This window comes from Pezoporus occidentalis, unplaced genomic scaffold (genome assembly GCF_034315485.1).
Source record: "Pezoporus occidentalis ecotype Australia unplaced genomic scaffold, CSIRO_AGI_Poc_V1 ctg76, whole genome shotgun sequence".
In the NCBI taxonomy this organism is placed as follows: domain Eukaryota; kingdom Metazoa; phylum Chordata; class Aves; order Psittaciformes; family Psittacidae; genus Pezoporus; species Pezoporus occidentalis.
Window position 1 is genome coordinate 301,529 of NW_026916115.1, and position 23,522 is coordinate 325,050.

Consider the following 23,522-nt stretch of genomic DNA (forward strand, 5'->3'; position numbering starts at 1 on the left):
GTGTGAAGCTGAAGTTCCTACAAGCCAAACCTTCAGAGGCTTACAGGCATGTAAAGACACCAATAAGTATCTGCTAAGCCACAAGCACACTTACAGGACTTCTACAACTTCAAATGCCTCTAAAATCCTTAGCTTCAAGAGCCTCAAAATAACGCAACAGGTTAAAATGCTTTTAAATTCAACATCTTTTGAAAGAGAGCTACAGGGAAGAGGGTCTTTCCACCAGTTTTCTGTCTTTTTGCACACACCAGCACTTAGTGCCTTGAAAGGAGCAGAAACTGTACGTTCATGAGCACAATGTTCAGCTTGAGCCCTCTCTTTGCAGGACATATTGGGTTGGCCTAATAAGCAAGCTAACCACAACCATGCTGTTTCAATCTGCTCCAAGCACAATCAGAATAAGTTTATGTCTGCCTACAAAACACTCTAGTTCCTGTCATGGCCTCATTTGTGGAGGTGTTAATCACCCACAGCTACCACTTAGGTAAAGCTGTAATATGAGCCAGATCACACTTCTGTGCCTCAGTTTCCTTATCCAGAACACAAGGATAATGCATGCTTCAAGGTTTAGGGATGTATAGTATTATACAGATATTGTCATTTATGGTGATGATAAGAATGTGAGCTTTGTTTGGAACAAAAGTCTGGGAATGCCTACTTGACATCAATTGAAAAAGACAGGTATTAACCTGTATGTTTGAAATACAGCCTGTTGTTATTGCTCTCAGATAAACAGAATTACCTCCTCTTAAGATCAAAGGTAATCTGTTTTACTTCAGTGAGATGTGGTGATGTCCACAGAGAACAAATCATTTTTAGCAAGTGGAGGAGGGATTTTCTTGGCAAGTTGGGAGAAGCATCACAGGAAGAGAAAAGGGATGCAACGCAACTGGTTTTAATCACATGTAACAGTCAAGTTCCTCTGGACAGGCCTACTGTCTGATATGTCATTGTAAATGCCCTGGGGAGCCTGGACTAAGAGAATGGAAAAAACAGGTGAATGGCATGAAGGTACTCAGGACACTCAGTGGAACAATTGGCAAAGCTTTTGTCAGTTGGCATTATGCAGTGATATAGTGCTCCCATTAATATAGTGCCCTGGGACCATGACTTTGATTTTTAATGGGTGCTTGGTTATCCAAGTCCATGCCTCAGATCACACTGCACTTCTGTTTGACATTAACAATGAAGATGCTGATTTGGTTATAACAAGGATGTATTTTCATTCCCACTGTACAACCACCAAGGAGAAGAGAGACTCTCATATTTCAAGCCAGTTCAGCTCTGAGGTGGTCCGAATTGCTTTGGAGGTACCAGTTTCTTCTCCTTGCTGTCAAAGAGCCTAAGGTGGCTGCCCCCTAGACCAGGCACACTGCAGGCTGCCTGCATGGGTGGGATACATCTGGAGAAAAAGAGCTTGGGCAAATAATTCTTGACAGTACTGTTCCTCTTGAAATGACTGTTTCCTCTGGAAACTAATGACTTGTTTTGCTATATTTGGGTGCAGCAAAGGTACTGATTTTATTAGCACATTCTGTAGGAAACAAATGTTGTACTTCAACTACTGCAATACCATATAATGTATTATCATCTTACATAAAATGTCAGTTTAGGCTAGATTATATAAACATCCAAACAAGAAAGTCAAATGAAAATTGATATGATCAATTTGGTATTTCTGAAGCAAAATATTTTAGAACACCTGTTCAGCAATATGTCTAAAAATGATGACTTCCAATCAGGAATGAGAGGACATTGGTAACATCTGAGTCGCTTTTGGAACCCGAACAGCATGAACTTTGATGGTTGCAGGACGCACAGTTGGAATCGCCGTTCAGCCTGCTGTAATAATCACTTTGTTATGTTTCATTTGGGTTGCAGTAGCATTTGGGGGTCTACTGTCAGGATATGAGGATCTCTTTTGCAAGGAACATCCCATTCATATAATAAAGGCCTTCAGTCAAACAGGATAGATGCACTGGACCTAACACAGGAAAACTGAGCATTACCAAGAGTTTTGGTGCAGAAGCAGGCTTTTCTGCACTTTGGCTGAGGATTTACTTGAGCAGTGGTTGCCCGGGAGAAACTTCTGATTGAAGGAGTAATTACGTATTTTACTAATTACCTGTCAGTGGTGAATGAGGACTTGAGCTTGGAGGACCCTAAGTGTTCTGTGAACCTTCCTTCAGCCAGGGTCTCAATCTTGGATTAAATTTCTGGTACTTGAGATTGGGAACATCCTAAATGAGCACCAAACAAATGGGATTCAAACTCTCACTGCAACCTGATCAGCTAAAGACTTCTTTAAGTGCATAGTTTAAATAACCTGGAAGTTGAGGCAGAGCAACTGAGTTGATTATCCAGTCTTTGAACATGAAAGATCAACTGATATATACATGATTTCTAAGCAAGATCCTCTCCCTGAAATCTGTGATACATTATCATTATTACTGTGATTATGTACTATGGTAAAGTCCAGAAAGCCCTGATTTTTTAAGCCAAGCATGACACTTACCCAACATCTAAGGGTGGCCTACACTGGTTGACTAGGAGTTCTTCAATGAAAAATGTATCTTGGAAAAGTGGGAAACAAAATATTATTCAGTTTGCAGCAATCTCATGCATGTAAGCCCCGGAGGGCTGGTGTGTCTTTACTTTTGAGGTTCATCATGTCACCAGAAAAGCTTTAATATTTTACTGTGGAAGCAACATAGCCATGAAACATTAATTTCCAGGAATGTGGGAACCATGAAATATGTGTTTTTCTAGTAAATTGCCACTTTATTTGTCTCTGTTCTCACACAGTTAAGGGAACCAATTTTCATTATATGCTTAAATATATGTATTTTGGAAATACGCATAGGAAAGATGTACAAAACACAGGAAGACCATTTTTGCCTTGAAAATTGTATTTCACTGATAACAGTACCAGTCATTTATATTCTACGTTTCATCCTAAACCCTTTTACATTCCTATATTCATCTTGGAACCGTATCTCTCTTTACAGAACGGCACCCACACTGGTGTGTAAGTGAACATCTGATATATTCTGCCCTCTGAGATGTGGCAGCTGTTTAAATTTGCATAGAATTGTTTACTTCCTACTTCCACAATGCCATTCTCTCACCATTGTAGTTATCAACATCATTCAGACATGCCTGGCACAGGCACTATTGTACTATGATCTCCAGCAATCCCCAAGTATTCTGTACCATGACAGATGACTGTGGCTGCAAGAAAAAATTATTAAGGGCAAATTAATTTGTAATCCATGTAAAGGCCTTTTAAATATTCTCCTGCTATTGCTAACCAGCGTTACTAACTATAGGACTGATTCCTCTTTCCTGTAAACCAAATGACTGGATTTCCTTCAAATATCTGCACATACTCATATGTACACAAAGACCACACCAGATTTTAGCAGCCTCAGCAGAATAGAAGTATTACAGTAGCTTAAAGGGAATTTGAAGTACTTAGTTCTGGGGACAATTCCAGAATGTAAGTGTTCACCTAAGGTTTTTATCAATGTTAAATACTAAATTTACATCCATTACCAGTTGATTAGAATGGAAAGATTAGACAAAACATTCCAGACACATCTGTGTCATGGGAACTATAGGTTTCATGGTTATATGACACACCAGAATATTCACCAAATCACTAGGGTTGTCTTCCTTAATGCTACAATTAGTGATGCCACATTAAGAGGACAATCACTGGATAAGATTTGATGGCAGGAAGCCCTCTGCCATAAACTGGAAATTCTCAACATATGCAACCATACTGCTAGAGAAGAAGAGTTATGCAATTAAAACCAAAACTGGAGATTTGTTATCAAAGGATGGCAGAGTGTTCTAAAATCCAGCTGAGAGGTTCCTTGATCTCGTTATCTTCAAGCTTCTACGTGAATTAATCTAACACAGATGACAATATTTAAGACAGACAACTGTGCCTACAGTCATGTGGAGGATGTTTTATAGAACCCCTTTCCATCAGAACGTGGAGGTTTGTCATAATGCAACACATAAAGGCTGGTTAGTTTTGCCAGAATAGCATTTCAGGAGAATAAAACATGATAAAAATTCTGACAGAGTCAAAAAAGTCTATTCTAATGTCATAATTCAATTTCCAGAATTTTGAACAAGCCATATTTAATTTGTTTTTTACTGCATTTAATGACATTTAAAGTGCAAATTATTTTAAAAGCCCAATTCAAGATAAACATTTGATTTTGTCTGAATGGAAAAGTCTGCGGTTGTGTGGTTTTCCTTCAAAATTCTCCCTTCTTGTCCCCACTCAGAATGAAGCAGAATTTCAAATTCCGATTTTATTTGCAAGATGAACTTCTGCCCTCCCACAGCACTTTCTGTGCCTCTATGAGAAGGATGAGAAGCTTAATGTGTAATTTCTGTGAACCATAAGGAGATAGTATTTGTGTTAGTATTTTCAAATCCAGGCTTCTAGAGCTGCTGTTTGAATATAAATCATAGATGTTTCTGGGTTACACTAACACCCTCTGCAGTTTAGTAGAGTTGTTAATTAATACAATACTGTATTAGTTATTCTTACAGTCTTACTAGTAACGCCCCATGAAATCCCGTTAGCTGCATATGGTGCCAGACTTGTTCTGAATGTGGGAAAGCAAGAAATTTACAGTGGTATGTATAATACAGAGAAGCTTTCAAGTGGTTTCCACTGTGAACATTTTGAAAAAATATTTTCCAGAATGTAATTTGTGGGAAAATCTTTTCACAAAATTTCAATGCAAACATGCATATATTTGTCATCTAAGTTTTATCCTGGAGTGTAAAAACTGTTATGCGCCACTATTGTTCTATGGCAGAAACCTCAGGAAAATAAAGTAGTTCCTAAATGGAACTAAAATGGAAAATTAATCAGGTTAATGGAAAATTAGCCAGGCTGTCCTATTGTCCAAACTGACAGAAATGCAAAAAATCAACCAAACAAAACTCCCCCCAAATGGATAGCTGATGCCAACAAATGGATAAAACTTTTCTTATATTTTTTGTCTAAATAATTTAGAGATAGTGATGACAGTCAAAATTTGGATTAGGTTTTCCAGAAGTATTTGAATTTCTTGCTTCAGTGATCTGATAGATCCTTCTTAAACTCCAAGAAGATTAAAATGCCACAGTAAAAATCAGGCTCATTTGTTAACACCTCATACAGAACACTCCAAAAGGCATTAGCCACTACAGAGACTTCAGACCTAATTCTTTTCAATTTGTTTTGTCCAGTATTAACTTATTAATGAAAGAGAGATCTGACAAGAAGCTCTTAGAAAGGCTTTTAAAAATGGAGAGAATGATGAAGGAGACAGGATTTTGAAGTAGACTATTTGCTGGAGAAGCTGGCTCAATTGTAATTCTCTCCTGACCCTTTAAGAGTTGCTGCTATAGAGTTGTAGTAGTAGCAATGCGTGGTTAGGTGGTTTCTAGTAGATGCTTTTCTCCTTCCCAGTCCTGTGGTTCATCCATAGTCCAGTCTCTGCAGTCTCACTATGCAATCAGGAATGGCCAGGGCCTTTCTGCATGGCCAGCATCCAGACAGGGACACACTGCTCAGGGAATCCCTCCTGCCTCTCCTCTTGCAGGATGGTGAGTCCACTCATTTCAATGAGGCTGTGGAGGATGTTCAGGTCTCGGATCACACTACTATCCAGACAGTCCAGGATACAGCCCTCCCTGGCTACATTGTCCTTGAGAATGATAACACCATTATCCTTCAAGCCATTCTGGCACCGGATAAGAAACTCCAGGAGATCTTTATCTGTCAGATATCCTACAGATAAAAGATGGAACATAGATCACTATTAACCATTTAAATTCCCACTTTACATATCAGAATGATGCCTTATTCTGAGTCTCCATACCCTATTTATTGCAAGAGAAATTCTAGTCCTGACAGATTTAATTATGAAATCTTGGGCAAATTAATGAGATCAACCATTAAAAGCTCAAACCAGCATTTAGGATCCATATTAGTAGTAGCACCAGATGTGGACAGAAGTCAAGCGGAATAGTGGAGAAAATACCGTGTGCTGAACGGTTCTTTAATCCAGTGGTTAAAGTCATAATAAGAATCAGTGGCAGGAAGCTGGAACCAAAGAAATTCATATTGGAAATAAGTGACAACTGTTTGACAGTGTAAGTAATTACCCATTGGAAACTACCAACAGAAGTGATGTTTACCACTTCTTGAAGTCCTCAAATCAAGCGTGGTTGAATTTCTCAATACGCGTTTTAATTGAACACAAACTACTGGGCTCAGTACAAGGGTAAAGGAATGACTATAACCACTTGTGATACAGAGTAGGTCCAACTAGATAATGTAACAATCCCTTCTGTCTTTTAATGCTACAAATCTCTATAACTTTGTGTAACATTATGTACTCAAAGGAGTTCTTGATCAAAGATCCAATGTGGAATCCAAATGGCCAAATAAACTCTTTATATTACCCTCTACTGTTGTGATTTCTGCATATACCATATACACTTAAAAATAATAAATTTTTCAGTATGTTATTGGAATTGTGGTTTTTATCTTTCCTGCCCAAAGATCAAAAGTTCTGTTACATTGAGAGCAGTAGTGCAGGGCTCTGAGAAAAGCAAAATGAGAACTCTCACATGTGAAACATCTAAAATGAATTGACAAGGACAGGTGGTCAGAAACTGAATGATTTTTTTATTATTTTTTTTTAAAGTAATTGTTTGCATTTTCTAGTCAAAATATTTAGGTCTCTTGATGGAAGATTTAAACTTTTATAAATGGAAGTTGTCATTTCAGAACCACATTTTGACATAGCATGTCAGGTTTCTTTAACCACCCGCCCCAAAAAAAAGAAAAAATCCCCAAAGCCTAAAACCGAATACCTTTCAAGCTGAAGGAAAATAGTGATTTGTGTATGAAATGTAAACCTGCATTCTTATTTTTTCATAAAATAACAGCCTGGGCTCAAAAAACTTATTCATACATAAGATAAATCAAGATTGCATCAGCAATATTCATTGAAGCTCTTGTACACCTAATTTGGAACTTAATGTTCTCTTAACTTAGCTTTTAGCCTACTTTCCTAACAAAATGAGATCTTCATGGTGCTGCTCTCTACAAGACAGTCCTGCCCTTGCCCCACCAGAAAGCATTGAGCTTGTTGGCATATTCCAGCCAAATTCAAGATAGAGGTAGAAGTTTAATTAATATTTAGATCACTATGTATTTCACTGAAATCGATGGAGGAAGCAGATTCAGACCTATTTCTATGCTAAAGAAAAGGCGTATGCTCCCTTTGGTAGCAGCTGCATAGCTGATAAGCACAGCCTCAGACAAGTCTTGGCTCATCTTGACTTGGATTTGCTCAAAATATAAGGCAGGAGCTACATTTACTGCAGTGATTGGTTATTCAAGAAAAGCAAAAATACAAAGGAAAATGATGCTGTTCTGAAGCAACTACAGCTATGAAGACCTGTTCTAAGAAGCTCAGTTTCATTACTTTTTAAGACTATGTGCAGAGGACAAGAAAGTGTTCTTGAATAAAACCTCCTTCTGTGCGAATCTCTCAATTTTTTTTTTTATTTTTTTTTTTCCCAGCGAGAAACTTTCTCCAGGCTTTTAGAAGAGAAGGAGCTGTTCGGGCCTCCTCTTACACTTCAGAATAATGACTTCTTGCCAGCTGAAACTCCACCGTGGACACTTAGGTTCACATATTAAGAGAAAACCTTCTTTTTGGAAGGACAGCTAGGTACTGCTGCAGGTTTTCTAGAAAAAATTGGGAGTGGTTGTGTTGGCTTGGAAGCAGATACTTCTCATATGAGGGGTACTGTGACACAGAGCTAAGTAAACCTGTTTGATAAGCATCAATGCATGTATAAGACATGATCTTGTTTATAGATATTGGTGATTTCAACTGTGTCTTTTTTCAGATTGTTTCCTGAAATACCCCCAAGACATCAGACTACGAAATCCCTGTTGGTGAGGCCAACTCCATGTTGGCAGCACTGGCAACAAAGAAGGCGCATTCCTGTTCAAGAAAACCCATAGGTAAGGCCTACTCCTCAGATGTACCTTAGCACGCAGGCTGCTTGCCAAGAGCATGTACGTTCCTCCAGTAAGTGACCTTAAGAAAACCAACTTGATTTGTACAAACTGTGCATGTGGCTGGGGAGAGCTCTCAGGAGTCTCTGTGAGTTTTAGGAAGCAGTCCCAAAGAACTGAATCTCCTTTTACTGCTGCATCATTCTTTTAACTTACACTTTAGCACAGGCTGTACAGTTCTCTCAGATGCTGGGTTGGATGAATCATGCTGAACTAACCTGAAACCCACTGAATCCAGATGACATCATATCTTTGTGGGGCTGGAGTGAATTCCTGGAGGCTTTTGCAGTAATACATCTCTACTCTGTCCTCCTTGCCCTGCAAGTAGTTCGGGACCTCAGCCAGAAAATTCTCCATCATATCCACCAATTCCACACTCTTAAAAACTGGTAACAGGACATGCTTGCTGATACGACCTATTCCAGAGCCACAATCCAGGGCGCGGTTGGTGCCAGCTTTCCCCACCCCCTGTGGGATACAAGAAAATCAGTTGAAATCTGAAAAATACCACGTGAAAGATCATAGAAACTATGTTAACTGCTATGGCCTTTAGTACACCAAGCCTAGTGTCTTGTTTCCTTATTTGTGCAGAGCTGTTGCAAGACTGATAAAAACCTGGGACAGTAACAATACAGCTTTGGGTACCTATGTTTGAATCAAACTGGGCTGCTATGTGCTCTAGGCTGCTGTTGATGGGACTTCCTCACTACAGCCATACATTTATTACTGCACAATAAGATTTTACTTGGTATAAGAAATGACACAATCTGTCACAAACTCCTAGCTTTCTCAGAAGATCCACTGGTATTTGTAAAATCCTTGCAACTTTATCTATCAAATATTCGCACCTCACAATCAAATACATGGCCAGATAAGCCTCATTTTGAGCCCTGTAAAGGCCTAACAAAAAAGTAAGCATATACCAGATACTGCATGCAAGAAGTAATTTCTGCAGCAAAGAACTCCCGAGGTACCCATGGACATTGCTGCAGATTCACAGCATCCTTGTGACCAGAGTGCAGTTTTCAAAATAAGCTGTGTTTGAATGAAGATGTTGAAGTTGTAGGTAAGTTATTACAACTCAGAAAGTTTGGACTGGAGCATATACAGAATTTCTTTCTTAAGCATAGAGACAAGAAAGATGATTGAACATAACTGTTCTTTTTTTCTTCATAAATACAATCTCTGGACAGAGATCAGGCATGAAAAAAAGTGGCATAAAGGCTATGTCTATGAAAAAATAATGAGTCACTGTAAAAAGATCTTTATAATGACAGCTGTATTTCACCCCTAAGGCTTCCATTCTAGCTATAAAAAGTCTCTTAAGAGCCTGCTGCTGTTCCTTAAAGCAAAAATTTTAAGTCTGTACATGCACTGATTGTAGGATTGGAGCTCCCCTGGCCAAAGTTATCTGTTAAACAAATATATTAAAAGCAAATGTAAACACCTTTTCCCTGTCCCCTGGAACTGAGTGTTGAAGTGAAAGCTATGGGCCAAAGTCCCTGCTGCAACTCCACTGCTCTTAAAGGAAATAAGCTTAGGTAGAGTCTTGCTCTTCCTGTTTACTGGGAGACCTCCTCTCTGATGATCAAGCATAAATCATGTAACTCACCACGGTTTTTGGCCTTGCTTCACTGGATAATTCAGTAGATTATTAAGGTCAAAGGACAGTACCATCAATGACATGACTATGAATAGCCTGGCTGAGCATCTGATTACATAAAGTAACTGTAGAAAGAGCACAAGGACCTCAAAGGCTTTCACCAATCTCTAGGGCTGCTGGTCCCAATTTGTATACCTAGGAAGATTAATCTCCTGATGCGGAAGAGTCCTTAAGACCTTAACCCTGCTGGATTCTGGAGACTACCTGTTTGCAGTTAGCCAGAAAATGTGAGCCATTCTTCATTCATAGGCTGCACTTAGAAGCATGTGGTTTTTACTGATGACCAGTAAGTTACTAAGCTGTAACAAGGATTTTATGAAAGGAGAAGGAACTGTGTCTGGATCATTTGGATTTCCTTATTGTTTGCTGGCAGATACATACAGGCCTACACTGATGTGATGAAGTAAAAATCTTTGAGAAAGCTGGTGAGAAGACTGAGTTGATCTACCAAAACAATTAACAGAATTAAACAAAAAGCCACAGAACTTCTTTGACATTTGTGTTTCAGAGAACCTATAGTCACAGTACCTCACTCAAAACAGGGAATTCATCTCCCATGATGCGTCACAGCAAGGACCTCTGATAACACATCTCCATTTGCCATGGAGGAGGAGGAAAAGGAACAATCATGGGAGATGAAGCTTGATTCCACACTTTGCTGAAAGGGAGCAAGAGCATCAGGCAGTCAGTTGAGAAGCCCTGTGAAGCACTACGGCTCTGTAATGAAAATGTTGACATAAGTCCATGTTCACATTCCCGGTTTGAAAGTGCTCAGAGCTTTGACAGGGTATTAAAATTTTCTTTGGAAGGCAATCATATTCTCAAAAGCCTAATTGAGTTGAAAATCAGACTCCTTATTTTAAAAAACAGTGTAAGTGAAAATTTAAGCCAGAACAGGCTTCAAAATTTAACATTGACTGCTCCTCTGATTACCTGCTTCCCATTACTCAGAATCACTAGCATTTAGGACACATACACACTCAAAAATTCTTCTGTATGCTTAAATAGGGCACTCACAAATTTCCTTAGGGATAAGAGAGCTGCGGAATATGTTCCTGATGCTACTTCAAGTCTTGGAAGGGCAGGAAGGCAGTGTAGATATTCCGGATAAAAAATAAATCTGAGTTCAAGAAATCGATAAAAATCACAGTGGTTTTCCTTCTATTAAAAAAAAATTTAAAAATCAGGTTTTCAACAACATCTCTTCCATCTCCCTGATCAAACAGAAGAAAATCACTCTCAAGAAGCTTTTCATTCAGTAAGTAACCAATCAGGCAGGTGAACTGAGGGCAGAAAGGGAGAAAGGGTTTAGGGCAGAAACAGAGCTATAAAGTTAATATAATCTGTATTATTTCACAAACCTACAGCTCACAACTGTTTCTGAATTAATGGTTTCTTTGTTTTCTTTATTTCCTTTTTTACACATTACCTCTGGATTAGGCACTTGAAAACACACTATGTGGATATCAAGGCTTTAACTGGAATGGACACATTGCCATAAATATGCAATGTTTATTGCATAATATTTATCTGCTGATAACCCTTCAAGTATGTCTGTACCTAAGACAGCCTATAGCTTGTCTGTACAGCACTGCTAGCTCGAGTAATGTTGCTCTTGGTTTGAGTTCTGCCCACACACACATAAAACCTCTTAGCTTGAGCACAGTGGCACTTTTAACTCAGTTTGACTTGCCTGGGAAGGAGACAGGCTAAAATACAAGTCCTCTCCAATCCTACAATCAGAGCATGTGAAGTCCTTAGTCCTCTCTGTAGTTCCTTCCATGTACCTATGCAAGATAAATTCTCCAATCATAAAGAAATCTGTAGCTCAATTTACAGTGGTGCTAAGAAATCATGCTAAGAAATTCCACACCTGAAGGTATGCAACATCAGTCATGTAAGGGAAATGTCACTGTGTGGCATTTCCATACCAGCCAAACTCAAGACGGGTAATTTGAGTGGAACTGGGCAACCGTTTTTCAAGGAGCACTAATTTTGCCAGAAAATCGAGTTTTGGAAGAATAAAACTCTCTGCAAAATTGGTATTTCAAATCTAGAGAAGAGTTATAGCCAAAACACATGGGAAAGAATGTCAAAAATGTCAAGATACTTCTATTTCACAACTTTCAAGGAAAAAAAAACCACAAAACTTGTCAACTTTTCATTTCTAAACAGCATTTTTCATTTTAGAACTGACTTGAACTCTTGAAAAAAAAAAAGGGAGAAGTTTTTCATAGGGAAAAACAATTAAAACTTAAATTAAATACGTTCAGTTGATCTGAAACTAATTTTTCTTTTTCTGATTTTGTTAAACTTCTCTTTTAAGAAGAAAGTATAGTTTATATATTATAGGTGAAACAAACTGCTTTTTTCTACCTTGATCACCTTATTGGAAAAAAAAATAATTCATAGAGCCATAAACTTGGGAAGACATAACTCAAATTATCTTTACAATAAAGTCACTACTACAGAAAGCCAGCAAATATCTGAGTCTGATTAAGTAGGATCCAAATTGCAGTAGTAAGAAAGGAAAATAAACCATAAATAACATAACCAATTGACTGTATCTCAACAGAGGACAGACTTTAACATATTAAATCAGAATTAGCAAAACATGCAGATTCCTTTCTGGGTTTGGTTTTTTTTTTCTTGTTTGATCTTGGCCATTCAGAGTATCCTTTCTATCCCTGGCTAATAATAGGAGTAGGAACTCTGCTCTGGAGTATTCTGTATCTGTCATCACACCTGATGCATTGGGTACAACTTCTCTTTGGCATGTGAAACTGCTACAGACTGTACTTCTTTCCTTTTTGGGTCTTGAAGATGAGAAAGCATAATAACAGTGTGGTATAAACCTTCCATTCAGGAAATGGCATCTGTATGATGTCTCAGAAGTGTAAAATGCTTCCCTGAGTACAATCTTATGCACCACTTGCATTCCACAAAATGTCCTTAAAACAAGACTTAAGTAATATTTAAGGAATATGCCTTAAGCCAGCAACTGAAAAGTTGCATTTTATTTTTTCTGAAAATGCCATTTTACCATCAGGTTCAGCTGCCTTGCTGAACTTCCTTTGTATTTTTGTATTTTCTGCTTGTAAAAAGCCTGATACAGTTAGGCTTTAAAATGTTGTGAAGCCTTTTTGCATTGGCATTAATACAAATGACTGTAAATGAAAAAATGTAGCTGTTCATTCGTGTTTTGCTGGCTCACTGTGCCAAAAGCCTCCCTCTATCAGGTACAGGAAACTTTGCCATCAGTTGCTCTTCACTGCTATACAGGATTTCTATCTGTTGTTAAGCCACACTCATTTTCCATCTCAATCCATTTAAACTGTGCCCTTTTGTGTATATAACATCTAATTAAGCTATTGAGCTTTTTTTCCATAGTGGATCATTGAGACTAAAAAAAGGTCATCTGGCTATCCCAAATTTGTACATTTGAGCAGAAAATGAAAGATTTATGGTAGCATTATAAAGAACTAGTCATTTTGTGAACAGGAGAACATAAGAAATTTGTTTTCCTGTGGCTTTGTGGATTCTTTAGCATCGAATACTGTTGTTGAGCTAATTTAGTAGGCTTTTCCCCTGGGAAGAGGAAAAACCAGTCAGAAAATCATCAGATCACAGCTTTAAAAATTTGCAGATTCCCAAAGACATCAACAGGGTTTTCAGAAACCTAAGTGCCAAAGTGCTATTGCTATTGTAGGTGATTTTAAAATCCCACTTGGCATCTCTCTAGATCACAGGTCAAAGCAGACCTCTGAAAATGTTTACAGAACTTTAGAAAACTGCTTGCAAAGGTCCCCAGTGATACTGAAACACTAAAGAAAAAAGATTTTCTTAATGGGTAGCTTATTCTATATACTGCTCATGTTTAGGGTGGGGAGGGGTGGCACAGGGGGGCTGGGTTTTGTTGCAGTATTCTCAGAAATATCTATAAATAGGCACAGCAGAAACTTGGCATTTATTCTCAGCTACTTTCCCAAATGGACTGCAGGAATTTCCACAGACAAATCTCCCACTGAAGCCAACAAGGATTTTATCATGAAAGGTCCCAGTCCTGCACTGAAAATTAGTCTCCCACCCAAACACAGATAAAAGAACTTGTCCAATCCTCTTTGCAGCTTTGGAGTTCAAGAAAAGGATGCAAAACAGGTAAATAATGACATAAGGCCAGGCAAAATGTATATTCCTGATGATGCATGATCTGGCAGAACACATTACTTGACCCAGTGACAGTCAGTTATAACCTGTGATTGCACATCAAATATGACTGACATATGGTACCATTTAAAATATATCTGATTGGGCATAATGCATGTCATTTATGACACATCACTACTGTTTCTTGCAGAAGATGGGATTAAATGACTCACCCCAACAAACTTCCTGAGAAACTCCTTGGAAGATTCAATGTCTGTATTGGAGAGCTCAATGTAGTCTCCCATCATGCCCTCTTCTGTGGCTGGCACCTCCTGGTAGAAGTGTTTGGCCCTGGCATAGAACTGCATCTCCCCATTGATAACTTGACTTGTCAAAGCGTAAAGTTTCACTGCAAGCAGATAAATCACTATATTACTGTTAATGAAAGACATTTCTGGTTTAGTTTATTGCTCTGGAGACACAATGGTGAAGATCTATAAACTTAAATTGAGCCTTCAAACCACCAAACCTCTGTTTCTAAAGCAAAGGTGGAAGGAAAGGTGTTGGATTTAATCCTGCAATACCTTGAAGAGACACAGTCCTCCTTTGGCAAATTCCGTGCCTCTCAGGCTCAGACATAATTTCTGTCATCACACTATCTTTCATGTCAGTGAAAAATCATCTCAAGTTTGAAGTGAAAATGCAAGCAAGGGGTTTGATTTGCTCCCAGAAAAGCTGTGGATGGCATTTATTGCTCGACAGGGTCATCATTTCTGCTATCACAAACCTAACTGTTGTGCAGATTTCCATATATGCTTTCTAGCCATTGACAGCTGCACGGAGAGCACATCAAGAGAGTGTATGAATGAGGCACTCCCTCTGGTTTATTTTTAGTGATACTGTACAATCTGTGGCACTGCAAGTAAGATGAACCAAAGAGCAGATGGTAGTCTCAGGCCTACATGAGTATAGAGATGGGGAGACCATTCAGAAGAGACAGGACTAAATTTTCATCTGTTAGATCAAGGAGCAAGATAATCAGTTGGTGATACACTGGAAAGTTCCTGTGTGCCAGAGCTTGGATGTTTCTTTTCATTGGTTGTCTATTTTGCTGGTAATATACAGCAATCGTAAGTTTGAAGCTGTTTTATTAAAACCTGCCAGCTTTGATGAGTAAAAGATTATTATATATTACTCTTTAAAAAACTGATGCCTGTCCACATCCTGGGTTTTTCTATACTCCATGTGCATCAGCATATCAAAACCAGTTAGTTTTGCAGCTTAAAAGTCTGGATAGAGGCAGCCCATAAACAGTTTGCTTGGAAACCAGCACCCTTGACTATCCTGTGCACATGCAAGTGTCCAGGCATTTTCCTGTGTGTATGACAGACCTTCCAACAAAAACACAATCACAGGCTTGCTTGTAAAAGCTAAGCAATAAGGAAGGATGGACTCATACTGGGAACAAGTCTTTGCAAGCACAATCTTGCAGTGTGAGACCAGCTCTGCTGCAGATTCCCACTGTGCTCAAAGAACTGGAAATGATCCAGCAGCAAACACCTTTTGGGTTAATAACAGTAAAAAGGGAGAGCTCCCTACTGGCTGCCTACACAGAAGGACCAGGAAGCAGTACTTTGTCACTGCACCTTTTAACTTTCACAGGAGCACTGCCGGTTGCTGCTGGGAACAGGCCATGCCTTGCTTACAATGGCTGGGGACAGGAATTATGCCCTCCACAGAGAGGAAGAGAGCTGGGCCAGAGACCCTGAATATAAACCTGGAATGTATTTATTGAGGGCAAGCAAGCTCAGCAGGGAATGATAAGTGTGTGCCTGCCCATCCTCAGCAGGAGAATGACACTTTGGAGGCAAGAGAGGGGAGGACAAAGGAAGTAGGATGGGGAATAATTACCACCAAGGACCACTCGGTACAGAATAGTGCTATTGGGTTACGCATAAGCAGCATGCCTGGCATATCCTTCATCCAACAAAAGCAGCATTACCAGCCCCTCTTGTCATCACCTGCTTAAGTCAACTGCTGAACGGATACTATTAAAGCTTTAATCCATTACACATTTATGTTATGCCTAAAATTTATACCACAAGAAGCACTGAGCCCAGCAAGGGTCAAACCTGGGAGTTTTACACACTCTACTGATTATATTCACGTACTTAGAATAAACCATTTAGTTGGAGAAATTAATACAAAGGGGGCAGCAACCAATCCCCAGCACAACTTGGCTAGGGTGACTCCCAGAGCCTGGGAAAAAGACTCCATCAGTGGCTGTGATTCTTCCAGTACATGATCTCCATCTTCCCCCTGGGAATGGCACCATCTTGTTTTCTCTGTGCCTCTATTTGTTTCAGATGCCAGCCTGTCTGGTGAACAGAACTGAATCACTGCATGTTAGATTTGCTAGATCTTCTATGTAAGAGTCCAGTGATTATTTCTAAGCCTTGTTTAATGGACCAATCAAGGGACAGTGATTTATCCTGTTTTACTACATTGAAGGGAAAGACATTTACAGGCTGTCTCAGGCAGCTGGCAGCATGAACAACAAATAGTCAGAGTCCTTCTACTGAAAACATGAGCCTGACCTGAGGCAACACATGGGGACGATATGCTATTCAGGATATCAGATCTGTAGTGTGTGCTCTCATATTTCTCACTCAGAACTAGTATCAGGGTTGCAGAATGCCTGCCGGGACTTGCGTGCACACACCAGCTGACTGCAGCTCCTCCTGGGCTTGCTGGGGCCCCAGAGCTCTGCCTTACGTGCTGGCATTCAAAACCAGCTCTGGGCTTAGCATCCCAGAGGGTCTTCTCTATGCATCAATCTTTGCCAAGATCTTTTTATGCAAGTCTCCCACCTGAGGGCATGCAAATAATGTAAAGAGTAGCAATGTACCCAACATCTCCTGCGGACCCACAGTCTCACTCGTGCTCCCTCAGGGTTACTCCTCCCTCTAATGAATTTGCAATACTGCCTATCCTCCCAGTTCACAACCCAATTTTCTGGATACAGCCAGTTAACCTCAACTCTGATGTGCCTTGCAGCTGTGCCTGGCTGCATGCAGCAGCAGGACCAGAGGGAGAGGGAGGTTTGCCAGCTTGCAGGAACCTACCCTAAAAGAGAAGTGTGAGGAGGCACGTGTCCTTGCTGGCAGTGAGTGTTGCAGCTCTGCTCCATTGTACCTCCCTCTCATCACAGGACCTGTCTGGCCTGAGGCATCTCCCTTCCCATGACCCATGTGGGACTACCTCTTGCATCAGGAAATACTTGTGAGGTCTGTTACGGATATACAGTCTGATTTCAGCAAACTTTGGAAAGTAGGGCATAGGCAGGATAGGATGATGGAGACTGCAAGTCTTTCAGACGTTGCAGAGGGCAGCTGTCTTTCACAAAGTTTTCAGTGTTAAGGCAGGTAACTTGTAAGATTTAAGGTTAGAAATGTGTTTTTAGTAAAGCAAGAAGAAACTTTTTCACAGTACACTTGGTCTCAGATGATCTGCTGGCAAGTCCGCCAAGTGGAGATGGCTAAAACAAATGCACTGCAAAAGCAGGCTCAGAACACGAACTGGCTCCCTAAAGGTCACTTCACAGTCATGAGATATTAATTTTAAGTCTCTGCCAACACAGTCAGGATGCAGAGTGGTGATCTATAGCTGAATGCCAACCCCTGGACTAGACAGAGTTATCTACCTAAGACCTTTTGCCCTGCAAAGTCCAAAATGTTATCTCTGATATTTTGTAACGGATCTGTTCAAAATTTTGTTTCCCAGTGCATCTGGTCTAAAACTCTAGAGAGACCACTTACTACATGAGGCTGGGTGCAACCCCAACCTGCAGTAAACTGTCTTGGTTGTGCGGTTTACTCAGCTAAATTTCCCTGGCAGAAGTAAATGCTGCAAATAATTTTTTTGGAGTTTTTATTTGTGAACATTATTTTGTGGCTCCAAATACTTTCTGCAAGATATTGAACTAATTTCAGTCTTGATGAGTATTCCCTTTCACATGCAACATCTGCTTTGTGCATTAGTTGAAAAACAGTTATCTGGGTGCAGGGCAGAATTCACCTCTCTACTGTGGTCCAAGAACCATTTAAATTCTGTTTTATAGAGAATGAACATTAGCTAACCCCCAAAGCAGATATTACTTAAAGGCACGTGCCTCACACATGGGAATATTTATCTCTATGGACCGATCATCTAAGTTTTCCACCACAAATCTCACCCCACTGGCACCAAGTCCCACAGCCCATGTAAACATATGCATAATTTCCAACATCTCAGTAGCTCCATTAAAGTCCACTGGGCCTAATGGTATTCACAAACATTTAAGTACATTATTGGATCAGTGCCTAAAGTTACTCATGTCTTTTATTTATAAATGTTACCCTGGTCTGTAAAAGTGACATGTTTCTCTTAACAGGCTGTGATACCAGATATGCTCAGTACATAAGTAAACATGCCTGATAGCGATTCACCACTGAGCCTAGCAATGGAGTGGGGGAAGTATGGAGCTAGCATACCTTGAAGCAAGCTTTCTACCTTGCTGGCCCTGGACAGCACTGCAAGTTTCAATGTGAGGCTTGATTTCAGTGCTCTTATTCACATTCAGGGTTAAGCACGCTCTTAACTACCTGACTAGTCACAGTCTTGCTGTTGCTTTGGTTTAATGCTGTTTACACAGAGTTATCCAGATGTAGTTCTGAAGCTTGAGAAGTTAAGTTCATTTCTGCTCAGTTCCACTCTGAACTGAACTGGTAAATGTCATTCTGCAGAGATGTTCAGACCTGCCACATTCTGTTCTCTACGTCAGAGAAAGTACTGGTTCACAGTATAATTCAGGTTGGAAGGGATTTAAGGAGGGCTGTAGTCTAAATTCATGCTTAAAGCAGGGACAGACATGAGGTCAGAGGAGGCTCATCAGGACTTTATTCAGTTAGGTGATGGAGAATTGCACAACCCCCCTTGGGCAACTGTTCCAATGCCTGACTGTCCTCATGGGGAAAGAGTTTTTCTTTAGAGCCAGGCTGAACCTCGTTCCATTTATGGCCACTGTGTCTTGTCCTCTTGCCTCACGCCACTGTACAGAGCTCAGCTCCATCTTCTTCATGGTCTTGTAGGTATTGGCAGACTGATACTTGGTCTCCCTGAAACTGTCTCTTCTGGCTGAACATGCCCCATTCTATTTCTGTCTCTTCATAAGGCATGTGCTTCAGTTCCCTCACCACCCTGGAGGTCATTCAACTCGCTCTGTGTCATTTCCTGCATTGGGAGTTCAATTGTCCATGCATATGGTCTAATGACTGTTGCATAAAAGGTGATCATTATTACCCTTGATCAACTAGCTATGCTTTTGTTAATACAGCCGCCTTTGCTGCCAGGACACACTGCTGGTTCATGTTCAGTTGCTATCTACCAAAGCCCTAATAGTAGGGCTGCTCCCTGGCCAGCCACTGCCCCATTCATGTTCTTGTTGCCAAAGATTCTTCCTTTCCAGGTACAGGACTTGGAATTTATCTTTGAATTTTGGTGAATTAAAATTTCACTAGGTTCCCACTGTCTCTTTCCTCCAGCCTGTTTAGGTGCCTCTGGATAGTAACCCTGACCTAGAATTTGTAGACAAGTCCTGCCAGTTGGCCGCAATATGCCAATGGGATGAGCAAGCAGTCCTTTACCTCCCCCAGGTTATGGATAAAGATGTTAAACAGGACAGGTCGCAGGACAGACTCTTGCAGTATTCTTCTGACCTCAAGATTTGACCACGACTTTATGAGTCTGATCACACAACAGCATTTTAAACATCTGATTGTCCATCCCTCTAGACCATGACATCCTAGCATGCTGTGAAATTTCTTGCGTGTGTATTCACAGTGTGCAAGCTACTCCACAGTACCAGTCCTTATGAACACTTTTACTTCATGACAATAAGCATGGAGTAACAGACATGCAGTATGCTCACATGAAAGCTGGATTTACAGTATGTTTTCCATTGGGTCAAACTAATTTGGATAAGATGATAATTTGGATAATTTGGTGAGGTACTGGAATGGGTTGCCCGGGTAAGTTGTGAACGCTCCATCCCTGCTGGTACTCAAGTCCAGGTTGGGCAGATCCTTGGGTGATATGGTTTAGTGTGAGGTGTCCCTGTCCATGGCAGGGGGGTTGGAACTAGATGATCTTAAGGTCCTTTCCAACCCTAACTATTCTATGATTCTATGATTCTAAGATTGCAACAAGCTTGGAAGCTATTTAGCTAAGTTTTAATGATGTGGGTCATGAAGAGCCTGGCAGAGGGGGGAACTTTAATCTGATAAGACCATTTTACAATGTTTGTTGGCTGGGAATGGAAATGGGAATTAAAATTCAGACTACAAAGAAAAAATATATTTTTACAAGAATAAAGCAATTAGGCCTGGAAACAGCTTAATGCTGGACTGATGGATTCTCAGTAATTTGCAGTCCTTAAACCAAGGTATTTTTGCCTTCATAAACATACACTGTGATCCAGTCATACGTTATAAGCACGTTGCACAAACTTTTACATGAAATTCTAAGCTAGATGTTCATACTGGTACCTTCTAGCTTTAAAATGATCCATTAGTACTTACACTAACAGTTAACACTGTAAGAAATCCTGCTCAGTTTCTAATATGTTGTGTTTATTTTCAAAACAAATGAAAGAATAACATTTTCACAAACTTCTTGAGATTCCATCAACCTATAAGTGACTTTTCTTCCTTTCCATCTTTCTTTCCTTTCCATTGTTCACAGTTACCTACCACTAGGGATAGGAGTATTTATCTTCCATGTTTCATTTTAAATAGCTGCAGATATCGCTTCATTTGAAAAACCACGTCAAAAACTAAGATAACACAAAAATGTTTTTTTTTCTTTACAGAATTTTACCTTCCTGAGCAGAGTTCTCACTGGGGTCTGTGTAACTTTAAACAATCAGATAAAACAATCCACTCGCCTAAATAGATCATTCAAATAGGAAGGAGGCCTCAAGAATTCACTGAGAAGAGTAGTTTAACAGGTTCCACTGACACATCCTTTCCATCTTAAATTCCTACAGTTCTAATATTGACTGTAGGCTGAACAATTCTGCTTAAAAAGTGACATGCTAATGTAATACAGACTCAAGTCAAATCTGCATTTTAGCTATATTGTCCTGGGGAAATGTTGTTTCTTATTCAGGACTAAATTTTCATGAGAAATAAACATTCATTTTCTGCATCTAAAAAAATTGTCTTGGCATCCTGGACCAGAGGCTGTCACTGAAATTCAGCTATAAGCAAACATTTTGGAAGCATTTTCCTTCCAGTTAACAAACAGGAGGTTAGACAGCCTGCTGCAGAAATAAGGATTGCAACAACACCTGAAAAAAAAAATTAAATCATTACCTTTCAAGCACTTGTCCAAAACAATGCAAAAGGCAAGGCTAAGGACACACTGAATGATAACAAAATCAGTTATCTGGCAACAGAAAGTAAGGTATGTCAGCTCTGCTAGTTTTGTATTTGTCCTTCCAAGTTCCAAACAGGTCAGTGAAAGTTTTAATTAAATGGTCAGAAAAAAAAGAACCATCAGCTAGAAACCCAACTTTATTTCACTCTTGTGGTCTTTCCCTTGCCCTCCTCTAACAATCTGTGGAGTATTTAAGTAAAACAGCAGGGTACTGAATGAGTCAGGGCTGAGAGAGACTACCAAATGGTTTAGCTAGCACTGTCGTCTCTCTAGCCAGGCTTCTCAAAACGACTACTGATTGTCATTAATGTGCCTGCACTCTACCATCTAACATTATGCACATTTCTGGAGCACAGTCACACACATACACAGACACTCCTACACACCAGCTACTCACCCAGAGGAAGCTTTTCCAGCAGATAAAGGTAACTCTGAAAGAAGTCATTTTGGATTGCTTTATGCAAGACAAAGGACATACTGTGCCGACAGAGTTCTTCGTCTGTCTTATGCCAGCGCGACTTAAAAGCTAAATGCGCTGCTTTATATGCCATGATGAAGATGTTTTTTGCAAGGGTGGACAACTGCTGTGGCTGGTGCTCTCTGGAGTACCTGTCCTTCCGAAGAGGCAGAGGCAGCGTTGTTTAAATTGTGGCAGTGTGCTGTCATTCTATATCAGGGTGTGTGTCCAGAGCAGTGCAGGGGGTGGAGGAGGGAGAGAGGGGAGTGAGAAATGCTGGCTGTTGGCACTGGCTCAGAGTAATCTCTGGAGTGTTGCCTTCTGAAACAAGCAGGTGCTGATAGTGATAAAGAACTCAAGCAGGAAATTGCTCAGCCAGGGTAAAAGTATATCTATTCCAAGAAAGTGGCTTTAATTCAATTACACTTTTCCTAATCTATTCAGCCTTCACTTCAAAGGAACTCTGATATTATCCAGGATCTCCCATCTCCTTCTTTTATATCTCACAGGGTGATTTTGTTTCTCTGTCTCTCCCTTGCTATTTGTTTTTCAGTCTGGGGCACTCAAGAGGAAGGCCAGAAGACAGAACATGGACATGCCTCTACATATATGCTACCGTATGTCCTAATAAACTGTGATTACAGCAAGCAAAGAGAAAGCAATAGATTCAGTTTCATGCTTTGCCACTGTCTATGGCCAGGGCACGCCACTCTATATACCAGGTTCATTTAATCTGTTTAAATGGTACAGACTATCTCATCAGCAAAGGCTAGCTTGAAGAAATTACTGTCTGAGGGCACAGGAACGATAAAGCCAGGGAAGGGTAACAGCTTTTTGCTTCAGATAATAAAATATACAGAAGAACAAAATGAGGTAAACTGCCCTTAACAAATTTGGACAAACATATTGGCTGGCAAAGAGAAGATGGTTCAGACCACTACATGAAGGAGGATGTATATCCTACGTATATCCCATCCCTGAGGATTATGAGGCTCTCAAGGGACAAGGAGAGACAGGTACTGCTTCAAAACCTTTTCTGCCCCTTGGTAGGTCAGGCACTCGGTGTGGTACAACTTCAAGCCTCCTGAATTACAAAGGTACCCGGCAAGGGGACGGAGGCTTTGTATCAACTTCACTGACCTCCACACACTGTGCCCATGACAGTATCTGCTTTACAAGCTCTTTATTCCAGCTGTCTGCAGTGTAAGCACACTATAACGCAGCAATGCATGATCAGAAAGTTGGATGTTTCCAAAACAAAAGGGCTGCCATATGTCTTGAGCAGTACTGAAACTCCCAATAAACATCTGATTAAGTTTCTGAGAGCAGAACAAAGATGACCTAGCCTCCACTGAGGAAAATCACTAGTACTTCAGCTACACATGAGGTTAAGCAACATTGAGAAATGCATCAATTAAAGCATATTTTCCAACATCACTCGCTTCCTTGGAGCAGTCAATCTCTTTATCTCTACTTTGATATTACTTATTAAAAGTACTCAGGGGAAAAAAACATTCCTGGGTATTACTGCCTTTTTTGTTTCCCCAACTACCATCCTGTACTACTCATTCTCACCTAACTGCACTGGCACACTGCTTCCCCAGAGGTTCCAATCTACATGACTATGCAAACGTGCTGGTGAACATATCAGTGAATAAATCTTATTC

General features: G+C 40.1%; 1 protein-coding gene across 3 annotated transcripts; it reads right to left on the minus strand.

Annotated features, from left to right (window-relative positions):
* Positions 1–1,502: 1,502 nt before the first annotated feature.
* On the minus strand, positions 1,503–22,113 carry NTMT2 (N-terminal Xaa-Pro-Lys N-methyltransferase 2). Of its 3 annotated transcripts, XM_062602351.1 has the most exons (4): positions 21,796–22,113; positions 14,156–14,331; positions 8,332–8,581; positions 1,503–5,803 (listed from the first exon to the last, which is right to left on the minus strand). In XM_062602351.1, the coding sequence occupies exons 1-4, from the start codon at positions 21,947–21,949 to the stop codon at positions 5,529–5,531; spliced, it is 855 nt and encodes a 284-aa protein (XP_062458335.1). In that variant the 5' UTR covers positions 21,950–22,113; the 3' UTR covers positions 1,503–5,528. The 3 variants fall into 3 exon arrangements, with proteins under 3 accessions (XP_062458335.1, XP_062458336.1, XP_062458337.1); XM_062602352.1 differs by lacking the exon at positions 14,156–14,331 and having other exon boundaries at positions 21,796–21,979; XM_062602353.1 differs by lacking the exons at positions 14,156–14,331; positions 21,796–22,113 and adding an exon at positions 10,305–10,419.
* Between the last annotated feature and the right edge of the window lie 1,409 nt (positions 22,114–23,522).

Excerpts from the sequence above, each read along its gene's own strand:
- NTMT2 (XM_062602351.1), bottom strand. The coding sequence starts at position 21,949 with ATGGCATATAAAGCAGCGCATTTAGCTTTTAAGTCGCGCTGGCATAAG. Across the intron at positions 14,332-21,795 it reads GCTGGAAAAGCTTCCTCTGG|TGAAACTTTACGCTTTGACA; the intron begins GTGAGTAGCTGG and ends ATCTGCTTGCAG. Across the intron at positions 8,582-14,155 it reads TTCTCAGGAAGTTTGTTGGG|GGGGTGGGGAAAGCTGGCAC; the intron begins GTGAGTCATTTA and ends TGTATCCCACAG.